This window comes from Pungitius pungitius, chromosome 5 (assembly GCF_949316345.1).
Source record: "Pungitius pungitius chromosome 5, fPunPun2.1, whole genome shotgun sequence".
NCBI classification, from domain to species: Eukaryota; Metazoa; Chordata; class Actinopteri; order Perciformes; family Gasterosteidae; genus Pungitius; species Pungitius pungitius.
In genome coordinates this window covers 19,238,049-19,250,647 of record NC_084904.1, presented here as the reverse complement: position 1 = coordinate 19,250,647, position 12,599 = coordinate 19,238,049, and the positions used below count along the sequence as shown (strand labels likewise).

Genomic DNA, 12,599 nt, shown 5'->3' with positions numbered 1-12,599 from the left:
CGACGTGATTGGACGAGCGGTGTCAGCTGGTCAGTGACACCGCGCGGTAGTAGAGCGGGGGCTGGAAAACTCGTGCGCGAGTCCCGCGGTGTCCCATTCAAACCCTGCGGATTACGCTGCGACGTGAACCCGGAAGCGACCGGGATCATTTGCGTGGATGGAATATTTTATTTATTTTATTTGGAGACACGCAGTGCATAGTGTGGAAGTAGAACTGCTATTAATGCATATTCGATAGTTAATAATGAATATTCATTTGTAAATATGAATTAACTTAAGTTTTAGTTTAAAAAAAAAAAACTATGTCATGTCGGTTTTTGAAAAGCACGTTTTACTTGGGGTTGTAACGGTATAATAACTGAACTAACCATCAGAATGTAGTTTTAAGTTATATGCGTTAGTTTAAATCTTAGCTGAACATAATATAATTCAATGAACCATTATGGAAAAAAAATTATGATATAGTTGTTTCTGTCCATTAACACGTATTGAAAGCTTGCCACACAGCAGTTAGGTTGCTCGTTTGTACCTTAACCAGCACATAATTCATGTTTTTTAGTTTCAATATGATATATAATAGAAGTGTACCCACACAATTAAGTATAACACACTAAATTCACAGACTACGTTCCAAATTCCCCCAGACTACGGGCCTCCCATTACAGAGGCACCGTGTCTTATTGAATTACTACCTAATTTACACTTGACTAGGGATCCGTGTTTGCCTTCAGCAGGAATGAGTTCATGCTCAGAATAGAGAACAGAAAGATTGGCAACAGATTTATGTCTCCATCCCATCAGGACGAGGATTCAAGGATTTACAGTAGTTGAGGACAAAAACTGTGTGACGTTTTGAAACACGCCTGTGCCTCCAGATAACACAAGAAAGTTTTCTTCAATCAGGCACAATCGATATTCATGATCAGCCACATCCACATAACAACAGCAAAAGGAAGCTAATTTGTCTAATAGGACTGGTAGCACTCAACTTTGAACCCATTGTCCTTGAGGGCGTATAGTTGAGAGATGTTTTATTGACATCAATCATCTGTTAACACATCTTAATGGGCCCCCGAGAAGTACGAGGTGCTGCAAAAATAATAACATGGCACTGCGCAGTTGGAAATCTAGCTGCCTTTTACAATGCACACTTGATCCGCTGTGCACAAGAGCAGCTGACACGCTGTCAACAGCAGATTAAGTTTCTGTAGGAGGGAGGGAGGAACCCTGAAAACATCTGCGAAGATGTTGGTAGGCAATCATTTGAAGCCAACAATACATCGACAGAGGTTAATGCCTTGTTACTTAGTAACATGGCAGCAACAAAAGTCTAAATTAATTGTATCCCACGTGTAGTTTAAAAATGTATTTATGAGCTAATACCTCATCATTTTGATAATTACTCCCTTCTTGTAGACTAATTGGTTTGTATTATATGACTTGACAATTCACACTTCTTCAAGCTTAAGAAAGCAAATATAATGTTAATTTGATTTCTATCAAGAAATTATTAGTTTTACGTATTCACTGTATTCGTTATTCTGTTTCAACTGTAATATGTTCTATGATCGTTATCATAGCCAGGAATTGATGGATGGGCAATTATTTTACTAATTAACAGACAGTTACATTTTATTATATATGTTTTTATTTTAATGAATCAGTCAAAAATAATAGACATTTGATAAAAATACATAAGATACATGTCTTAAATAAAGAAGGTTATCTTGAAATCAAAATATGTCATAGAACATAAGTGTTATGATATAAAATTAAAAAGGTTGAACAATAGGATTATTTTATCTGAGCTGTTCAAGGCATCAGCGCTCCCTTTGATTTCCACACTTGGCAAGACACCATGTGCAAGGTCATGGTGTTGAATGCCAAATATAGTATCTCGAGTGAACCACTTTGCACGCTGTTATCTTCGGACACGGATTGAAAAGGTATTCCTCAAAAGATATATGTCAAAAAAGAGCGTTCGGGGGCCAAAGAAAGGGAAAACCAGTGTCCTGCGACACTTCCCAATACACTTGCCAATACATGTGTTCTTTAAGATGCCGGTTCTCAAATCAGCTGTGTGGTGCTTACTGAAGATAACGTGCCGCCAGACTAGCGTTGTGGAACAGACGAGTTGTGAGGGGCAGATGACCCCCGTGAACAGCGACACAAAGCATGTGCGATCGTGTCCAATAGGATATAACAGGATATTAAGTTGAAGTGTGCGGTCAATGCTCTGTAGGTGACTTGCAGACGACCCCTGCCTCACAGCACCAGCCTGTCCCCTCCTCCCTCCTGGATCACCTGACCAACAGAAGCCTGGCTCTGAGCTCTTATGAAGCACTGCCTCTTGCACTCCATCAGCTGCTCCAGGTCACGCCACAGCTTCATCTGCTCCATGTTGGCGCTGTGGCTCTCCCTCACCACCTTCTGCTTCTCACGTAACTTCTGGTATCCACAAAGAAAAAAATACCGATGGGTAAAATGAACCGTCTCGGTTTCCTCGTCATGGCACCAAATGTCGTCAGTTTCTAGGATACATCTTTTCTCACCTTGCCAAGTAACTCCTGCTCTGAAATGTTCTTCATGTACACTTCCCTGCGAAAGAAGCAGAAGCACATAATTCAAATGTGAGCATGTTGCTTTCGTTTAAAAAAAAGAAAAAGTGAGGTGTATCAGCTCATCTTAATGACATGTTGTGGCAAAGCGTGTGGTAACTTTCTCTGCTGTGTGAGAAAACAAAGTGACAGCGGCTGAACGGTCTGTGTTGTAACAAGGGCTGTGGGAGGTAAAGAGTGTGTTCATGTTGCAATCAGCTGGCTGGCTCCGCGTGTTCACCTGATGGCCTTCTTCCGCTCCAGTGGATCAGGGGAAACATAGGCCTTCATCTCTTCGGCTGCCCGCTGTATTTGCATCTCTGTGATCTGTGGAAGACCGAGATGCAAAGTTCTATTTCACCACACGAGTGTTGGGAGGCGGGTCCCTTTATTCCGTGCAGCTGCCACCCATGTGATCAAAGATTTGAGTATCAATTCAAATTTGACCGTGATCGGCTTGTAAAACATCGTTAAGGATGCGTTTTATGCACCGAGCTGTGTGGCTAGTGGTAACAATAGTCCCCTGCTTTTAAATACTTGCCTCTGACATGCAGTTGATATGATGATATCGGTTTTCCTCCAGTGCTGTCTCTCCTATCAATGCTTTCACCTCCTGCAAATTAAAAACCAAGAACATGTTGCCATGTAAAAAATATGAGATATTACACTAGATAAACATGTATTAATGTGTTCGTACTGTTGGCCCCGTTCTATCAAGTGGGGGATAATAATCATACCTGCTCCAATTTAGATCTGTTGCTCTCCAAACCAGCAGTACAACTTTCATACTGCGCCTTCTTTTCGTCATAGTCCGGGCTGATTTCCTGTTGAGATAGGAATCCAAACATTCACACACGCGCACACAAACACAATGTGAGAGACAAAAGATTTTACACAGCTCAAGAAGTGAGACAAATGCACACCATACACACACTTGCTCCTGTCACACTCTCAGCACTGTTTCACATCAAAACAAAACAGCTGCCATTTGAGCAGTTTAGCGAAGTCTATTTATGTTTTCCTGTTGCAGCTCTTCATTCGCCGATATTATCCGGTAAGATGGAAGAGCAATTCTGGGAACACGTGTAGGAAAATGTAATCCTCCGCTTTAGCTCAGCGGTGTGGGGGGGCTTTCCCACTGAGCAATTTATTTATGGACTATGTAAATTATTCTTAATGGACCCTGTCCACGATAGCACACAGAAGAAGTTAAATCTAACTGGTTTGTAGACACACATTAAAAAGATCCCCACCGTTGGCTTTTAAATTCACAACAGATTCATAGTTTGTGTTTTTCCTCACAATAAATACATGTGTTTTTGCTTTGGGATTTAATGATGAGATGTTTGTTTTCACTGTATATTTAATTAAACTTCTTTTTTTCAAGAAGAATACTGACTGAAAAAGTCCTAAACCTGTTTCGGCTTGTATTCCTGAGGTGTGTGGGACAGAGGACAATAATGAGATGTCATGACAGTGACGGGGGCTTATTCACACGTCGGTCAGCTCGCGCTTTCTGAGCTCTAATTGATAGGTTGTTGTTGGAAGGGTTGCTCACCTGACACCGCTGTCTCAGTGACCTCAGCTCTTTTATAAGGGGCGCTAGAGCTGACTTCTTCTCAACTATCATGGAGTTCAATTTCTTCACCTGTAACAGCAAGCAAACATTGGATTAAAAGTGTTACAATACATACAAGGTAAATTAAGAATATAAGATTAGTCATTAGCTAATTAGCTAATTATGTTAGGCAACATTATCACCAGACGGGTGCAATATGACAAATCGGATTGTAAAAGGAGCATTGAAGAGGCAGAATAAAGGTTATATGACAATAATCAGAAACTGTTTGTAAGTCTTCATTATTACTTTTGTCAGCAGTGCCATTGCAAAGGACTCCTCTCAGGCCGGAGCCATGGACGTTTGACTTGGTCATTATGCATGATGTGTGCAAATGTACAAACTGCGCAAGGGGATCAATACATTTCTCTCCAGCTTGGAGCGTGGCCTAATCAGTTGCAACTGCTTTCTGGGCCTTGTCACAAAAGAATGACAGAGTGATAAATAAGATGCTGAAATAATGTATTTACGCTAAATTGGCTCGTTTGTTCTGTGATCCTGATTATTGTCAATCTGAAGCCTTTATGAATTGACAATCAAATTTCAAAACTACACGGCCCACAAAGTTTCATGTAAGTAGCACTATTCAATTTTTGTTTTTATTTAACCTTTACTCATCTAGGATAATTCAGAGATTCTCGTTCTCTTTAAAACAAAGGTGTCCTGGTCAAGAGGGCAGCGCACATTTAAAACCCCATTAAAACAGACTTCAAAACAAAAAAAAGACAATTGTTTAACTTGAGCACCTCAAATATAAAGTTCTAGAAGAACATTTGTGTTTATACACATATTTGGATGCATCGCTCCCTGGTACGGTTACCATTTCAGACATGTCATCAAGTGTGCGGCCCTTCTTCTCGTCCAGCTCGCTCTTGATGGCCGACACCCTCTCCAGTTCCTCCTGAGTGTTACTGTAGCCAGAGATGCCCTTCTCTGCTTCCACAGTTTGCTTGAAAAACAACAAATAGAGACACACAACGATGAAATCGAATGGTGACTCATGGACTCATCGTAAATCAACCAGGAGTCCACAGCAAGATGAGTGCATTGCTTTTTTGGAAACTTTTTTTACTTTTATGTATTAGAATACAAGCAGTAACAGAGCTCCCCACTAATCACATCCACCATTTTAATCTCTCTCAAATAAAAAAGAATGGACAAAGAACTATCCGGCTGGAGAAAATAGAAATAAAAAAAAAAAATCAGGCTCACACACAAAGAGAGGCAGACGCATCGGCAGTTTGACGCGTGATAACAAGAAAAAATGAGAAGCTCTTGGAATCCCGTGTGAGCTGCACACAAAAGGAGGAGCAGCAGACAGCCAGAGCCCTGCAGCCATTTCCAGAAACACCTTCGCTGTTTGCCCGGACTGCGTCAATGAGGTGAAAGCAGTGCGTTTGAGTACGGGGAGGTGGTTACTTCCTGACGCTACCTTTCAAGATAAAACGTGAACTTGAGGGACTTTAGCTCGCAGCTTGCGTGAGACAAAGAGTTACCAGTTTCCGCTGGACGGCGTCATGTCTCTGCTTGAGAATCTCCTCGGTTCGTTGCAGGACTCCGTATTCGGCTTTCAGCTCAGCAATTTCCTGACGTTGCTTCTTGTAAACGGTTCCCTTGCTGCGCAATTTCACCACCAACCGTTTTAGCTTTGAAGAACCAAGAACAATAATTCAACGTTAAATAGATACACTTTACATTTACTACAAACTGCTTTCAAATTAAACGTTGTGGTCTATTTGCTACACAGATATACAAAAGTTTGTCAAATCTGCAATAACCGATTATCTTTGCAGTAGAAATATTTAGCTGTTGCTAATGGACACTTTATTTTCACAGAGCAACTTTAGCCTTGAGTTGGAGTTGTGGGTCTCTTGATACACGTCTTTCCAATATACACTCTCCTTTTTGCTCTAGTTCTGCTCAAACCAAAGACACCAACTCCTGAGCCAGTCCCTAGCTCTTAGCCTGTGAAATACTCTCACCAGCTAACCACTAAAGTTGCCCTTTTGACCTTCAGCAGGTCTTCAGGGCTTTTATTAGTATCCTCTAGAAACTACGAGGAGTGACAGTGAAACATAACGGTGAATTGACGGAATTAGAAGTCTGTATCTGCGGGTTTGTTCACTGCCAGTGACCCCTGTCATGTACATTTTGTCAAAAATATAAAACAGCTGTGTATGTTAATTACCAATATTTGTGAAACCAATGCCCACCGAGACCTAAAACAAGCAGCGCAGTGTAAATAGATCTTTGGAAATGGCAAAGAAAGAGGAACAAATACAGTTTGGATGTGGCGACGTGGTGTCCGGCGCAGCTGAGACGCTATGAATGGCCACAGGAGAAGACAAAGGGGTTGAGCCAGGGGAGGGATTAGATAACAGCAGTGAGCGAGGGTCAGGCCACGACGCTAAAACAGCCGCTCAACCCTTTCAGATTGGCGGCCAGCTATGTACAGCAAACAGCTCCATCTGGCAGAGGAGCGGCTTTTAGTGGATGTTCAGTCACCCTGAAGGTCTGTCGGGACGCAGTGAAACGCCCCCACAATGAAGAGCAGCTATTAATGAACACGCACACGGGAGAACAGCCCCAGAAATCACAGAATGGGCTTCGTGTCCTTTGGGGATCTGTGTGGCTGTGTGTACTTTTATTCTTTGTGTATTTTGGGATATCAAGGGCAGACACGGCTGGGATAGGAATTAGCACAGCAGAATTATTCTGCACAGCGTTCCCGACAGCGTGTCCCCCGGAAAAAACAAAACGGCTCTTAAACCGACAGCGCCGTCATAACACCAGCACACACACACACAGCCGCAGAGGTGGCAGATGCTCTACATATCTATTTGGAGCTATATACAGTAGCAAAGCATCCGTTCAAAGACTAAACAAACAACACACGAGATTTCAGGAAAAAGCATCACTCATACGGCTGACGGTGTCTTGCCCGCAGCGGGACTTGTTTTAAACCGGCGCGATGAGCCTGGCTGATAAAGGCGGTTTCGTGTTACTGGCCAACCGAGGGCGAGCAGATGTAGCCATCCCTCTCAGAGAGACCCTCCTGTTGGTTGGGTGGCATGTGATGACACATAACCAGCAGAATGGAAAATACCTCAGATAAAGTGATCATCTCCAATGGCTGAAGGCCAAAATCCACCAAGGAGTCTGATAAGCCCTCTTTGTCGCTACAAACTGCTCCCTCTTCAGCCAGACGTAAAAAGATAGTCAGTCAGTCAACGGTAAAACATGGTCGCCAGTGGTTGAGGAAATCACCAGCTGAAACACAGCCTTGGAGTGCCAGTGTCTTATAGTGCTGATATTGCGCAACCGTTCTAGAACGTCTTCCTTCCTGCACAGAAGAAGAAGAAGACTTCTCCACTCCCTTGCTCAGATGACTACTTTATCTTGGATTATTGATAAAAAAAACATGTCAAAAGTACTAGGTCCAAAAAGTAATGAAGTAAGGAAGAGTTTTTAAATTGCTGGTCGTCCAAAAGGCTGCCGGTTTGAATCCCCGGCTCCTTCCTGTCTGCATGGGTCCTCAACCGGGACCCCCCTGACACCTCTATGCGCTACAGAGGTCAGTTCTTCTCCTGGAGAGAAATTAACCTCTTTTCTTTGCATGCAACTCAGAGGTCAGGGTAAAACCCCAAGTAAACAATAAACAAACCCCCCCTTAAGGGTCGACGGGACGGAGCAGCGACCAAGCTGGAACTTTCTTTTTACCTCTGCAAAGATCCTGGAGCACATGGATATTAAACATTGGACTGTAAAAGTTCTCATTCGCATGGCACATGTGGTCACTGCACAAACCCCTTTGATCTTCATCCCTCTGCAGCCACAGAGCTGTTCATTATTGCCTCTACCTATAAGCTTATAGGAGGTCTGGGTGGAAGCAGAAGTGGCTTGAGAATTTTCTCACCTAAGTGCAACAATCCCCCCCCCCCATGTGTACTTCAGTTCTCTGAACAGGTGAACAGTACATCATTCTTGTCATGCTATATAAATACAGGCAAAAAGCTTTTATGCCCCAAATCTGTTTAATGTGTCCGGACGACTCAAATTAGGACGTTGATGAGACTCTTTCAGACCGTTGCCACAGTCCAGTTCTTTGTTCTAGATATTCTCTGTTGTGTTCTATTCATGGCTCAGTGGGAGAATGTGGGGGAGAGTAAGGAAAGGGGATAAGTAACATCAGACAGTGAGCTTGTCTGTGTTTGGATAAGAACAGAAATAGCCACTTGGGTTTACTGCCGTTTGCAAAACTACTTGGATAAAGCTGGAGTTTCAAGGCCGTGCTACCAAAAGAAAAGAATTGTTTCTTTTCTTGGCTATTGTCCATCCAGCTTGATAAAAATCACATGACTTGAGAAATCAGAAGATACTTAGCTACTGCATTTCTTGAGTGAAAGAAGAAGATGGATTGATGTACCTCATCACCTCGGATGACATCTCCGCCCGCCTCTCCTGTCTGGCTGCTCCTCTGCCTCAGCTCCCTCTCTGCTGTGGCCAGCTCCTCCCTCGCTTCCTGAAGCTCCTCCGCCTTCGACTCCTTCCTTCGAAGGATGATGGAGGCCTGCAAGAGCCCCGTTTTATTAAATATACAAAACAAGTTTCTGAGTTTCTGAGCAATGGGAATATTGTTAGGGGAGCAATGGGGATAATTGTCACTTCAATGCAATGTGTGGGAGTGTTTCTGTGCAGCGTTTGGCAATAGAAGCCATTTTCACATTCTTCTGTGGAAGGGGACCGTTTCTCTGAGCTTATCTCAAAGGGAGAGTTCAGATGGGTTTTCAGTGTAGGCTCTCTCCAAAGCTACAAGACTCCATTGACAAAAACATACAGGGAAGTTTCTGGTCTACCACTGGCGTAATCAGCTCGTTAGTTAGTGCTAGTGTGTTTGAAAAGAGTCTCTGCTCTGCTCTCTTGACCTTTTACATGACTAAATAATGCAGTACATCAATGCATTGATTTTCTCTAAAAAGAAAAGACGACTGGTCCTGAAAGTGTCCCTGTGGATTCGTTGTCCTGCGGAGGCACTAGGGAGCGCTTTTTGTACAGTTCACCAGAGACAAAAAAAAATTGAAGACATAAAAATAAATTCAACACCTGTTGTCTGTAGAGGGTCAGCTTGTCATCCATGGGGTCATTTCTCATCATCCTCTTCTCGATCAGCTGGTTTATCTGAGAATCGACATCTCTAATCTGTGAAGGTGAATATCGCAGGACAATCCTTACAACCTTTCATTTTGCACGGTGTGGTTGTTTACAGACTTAACGTCACCTCCCCTTCCCGACCTTGTCCTCCAGCTCCTGGAGGTCAGCCTGCCCCATGGCGGGCTCTGACGCTATTTTTTGCAGGTACTGCACCGTACGCCTCATACCCTCCAGCTCTTTGGGAAGCTTCTCAGACACCATGTAGGAGTTGATCTTGATCTCCTCTTCAAGCCTCTTCATTAAGCCTGGAAGAGACGCAGCATTTTAAATTAAGCACTTTAAGCTCAGAGTGTTTGTAATCCGTCTGCAGCTCTAATGAGTTAATAGAAAAGCTAAAGATCTTTTACACATGACATGGAAGACACACCACTATAATCCAAAACGTACTGACACTGAAACTGACTTTCAGAATTCAATAGTTTAACAACAACTTGATAATAATGAAGCAAGTTGATTAGCATACACTTCTTTACAGTAATTGGGATAAGGGCTTTAATTCTGCAGCCCACACTAGTCTGCAGAGGTCCTTTTAGAAAAATGGAAATGTGTAAATCTCCCCTGGTGCCCGGAGAGTTCAACGTAAGATGAGAACAAAAAGAAGACAATTTCAGAATTTGCTGAGCACTGGTATAGCACTTCAAAGATCAGCATTATTAGAGCGTATAAACCAATATTAGCCGAGAGGCCTCCTAATACTCGGCGCTGTGTCCGTGGGCTCCCTCTCCAGCGGTGTCCCTCAGAAGCAACAGCGGGACAGTGGCACTCACTATCTGGATTGGCGTCTGCTGCCGCCTGCCGCAAATCCTTCAACTGCTGCTGAGACCGCTGCAGCCTCTGCTCCGCCTGGAACAGCTGAACACACCGTCATGATTACTGATACGTGTAATGTACATTGATAATTAGTTTGTTCAGCATAGGGGCTGCAACTGACTGCTGCTTTCATAGTATTGAGAAATCTTCTATACATTTTCAGATAATAGGGAAGAATCCGTCCAGGTTCCATTTTCCTGTGACTTGTTGTCATTCAATTTAATATTATAAAAGACCAAAGACAAACTGCAGGTTTTGACATAAGTTTATAAAAGCAATGTTATATTGGTTTTTGAAGGAGTTCTGTTGTTGCGGTCTAATTCAAATCGGGTTGCAACTTTGCAACTGATTATTTTCATCCCTATTGATCCCTTAGATCAAACATGAAACCTTAGAGTGAGGTACTTGAACATTGTGCATGACGTTAAGCTATATAATAAAAAAAAAAGACATGACACACTACATGTCATATTTCTTTTCAGTTCCCTATTGGAAAGCAGACAGCATGTGGTTCAACCGGTCTACAATAAATTATTGCAAGATGAGCAAATTAACCCTAAACCCAAAATCGTAAAAAAAATTTACTTGGTTCTTCTGCTCTTGCTTCTGATGACTCAGTGACTCCTCTCTCTCCTTCTCCACTCGCAGCTGGCTGGCCTGTTCCAGCATCCGTTGATGGTTGGACACCGACTCCACCTGGTGGATAGTTAGCATGATGCTGTGTGATTGCGGGCTTTCACACAGTTGCCAGAAATATCCCAACAGATCTAACGGAGTCGCGTTTCAACTTTCGGCAAGGCCGACAAGACCCATTAAATCAACACCTTGTTAAGACGGCCTTGCAGCCTGTCAGAGCCTTGTCTGGTCTATTAGAGGAGCTGATAATATACGAGGGGGGTCATGTTCTCAGTCCCCAGTGGATCCTAAAGCCGTCCAGGTATTAGAGGAGTCTGGACGGTCTGGCTTACCCTCTTCTTCAGCCTCTCCACACGTTTGATTAGTTGGTCCTTCTCTTCCTCCATCGCACCAATGTCCTGTTATTGGAGAAAAAAAAGGGATAATTTGTTTTAGTGAATTGTGTCAACTAACTTCATTGTACAATTGTCAATGTTAAAACTGAATTAACTGATAGATTTAAAATGGAATATTTTCATACTGAGGAGGAAAAACTCAATAAATTGTAATGTGTGTTTTCACCCTTCGTATTTCAGCTGTGGAGAATCCGGAGGTCCTCAGCAGCTCACACTCCTTGTGATACGTCTTAAAACCTTCCACCAGTTCTTCATACTGTGAACACACAACATTACTGCACTGCCTGTTTTGCTTTTTTGGTTATTTGCGGTTTTAAAAAAAAGAGTAAGAAGCGATGTGCGTGTGGGTAATCATTTATCAACCTGGTTAAAAGTGTCATTGATGACATCATCCTGAAGAAACTCAGCAGGCACTTCCAATTTGACTAGAAAGCGAGCCAAGTAAGCCCTTTTCTTCAGTTCAGGGACCCTCTGTAGCAGCCAGTAGAGGATGGGGTGGACCACGGGCTTTCTGCCAGCCACCAAGCCTTGTCTAAAGACGCTCCTGCACGAGAGAACACGATGAAATGAATGCTAGGACGAGACAAACTATTTTCTCATTCTCATTGACCGTTTTTACTTACACATCAGAGAGGGTGCCGGAAGGTTTGTATTTTAACATCCCCAGCAGAGCACACATCCTTTTTACGGTTTGTTCAGGCATCTCTTCACGAATATCTAGAGCTTGCTAAAGAAAAGAATTAGGGCAGTCGGTCAGATTACACTAGGAGGGCCACACACCGGCTGACGATCACACAACATGTGCACACACTGTTTGCATTGACGCAACTGTACGAACTATAAAGCCTTGCCAGTCACTCACCTTTGGGTCTATTTCAGCCAGAACATCGTTTAAGATTTGCAGCAGCTGCATCGGCTCGAGGGAATCAAACGTGATGAGGTTAAAGTTTTTCTTGAATGGTTCCCTATTCAGCTGTTCAACGATTAATTTCAGCTGTTCGCTCATCTTGAACGATACGTAACGGGCCCACAGCTAAAGAAACCTTCCTTTTCTGGATTAGCCGAGGCTACTTTTTGCTAACTAGCGTAGCTCTCTGGCGTCGAGCTATTCAAGTCCCAGAGGAACCTTAGCAAATAAATCCACTAGACCCGCTGGCACAGAAATATGTACAAATTGTAAAGTCAAGTTTCCGATAGATGTATTAGTTCGTGTTTTAACTCGTCAATTTGCTAGTTTAACGGACAGAAAAGCAACGATTGATGTCACCAGCACCATGGAAACCAAGAAGGCGTCGCGGATTGGTTGCTAGCAGGTAGGTTTGACGTACTGAT

The 12,599-nt window shown here is 43.0% G+C and overlaps 1 protein-coding gene across 1 annotated transcript; it reads right to left on the bottom strand.

Annotated features, from left to right (window-relative positions):
* Positions 1-1,625: 1,625 nt before the first annotated feature.
* Positions 1,626-12,597, bottom strand: ift81 (intraflagellar transport 81 homolog). The gene is made up of 18 exons (XM_037482552.2): positions 12,130-12,597; positions 11,891-11,994; positions 11,631-11,811; positions 11,434-11,523; positions 11,205-11,270; positions 10,822-10,932; positions 10,194-10,278; positions 9,508-9,671; positions 9,319-9,414; positions 8,642-8,785; positions 5,712-5,861; positions 5,036-5,164; positions 4,156-4,245; positions 3,335-3,421; positions 3,139-3,210; positions 2,839-2,924; positions 2,553-2,598; positions 1,626-2,448 (listed from the first exon to the last, which is right to left on the bottom strand). Exons 1-18 carry the CDS (start codon positions 12,271-12,273, stop codon positions 2,266-2,268), a joined length of 2,028 nt encoding a protein of 675 aa, XP_037338449.2. The 5' UTR covers positions 12,274-12,597; the 3' UTR covers positions 1,626-2,265.
* Between the last annotated feature and the right edge of the window lie 2 nt (positions 12,598-12,599).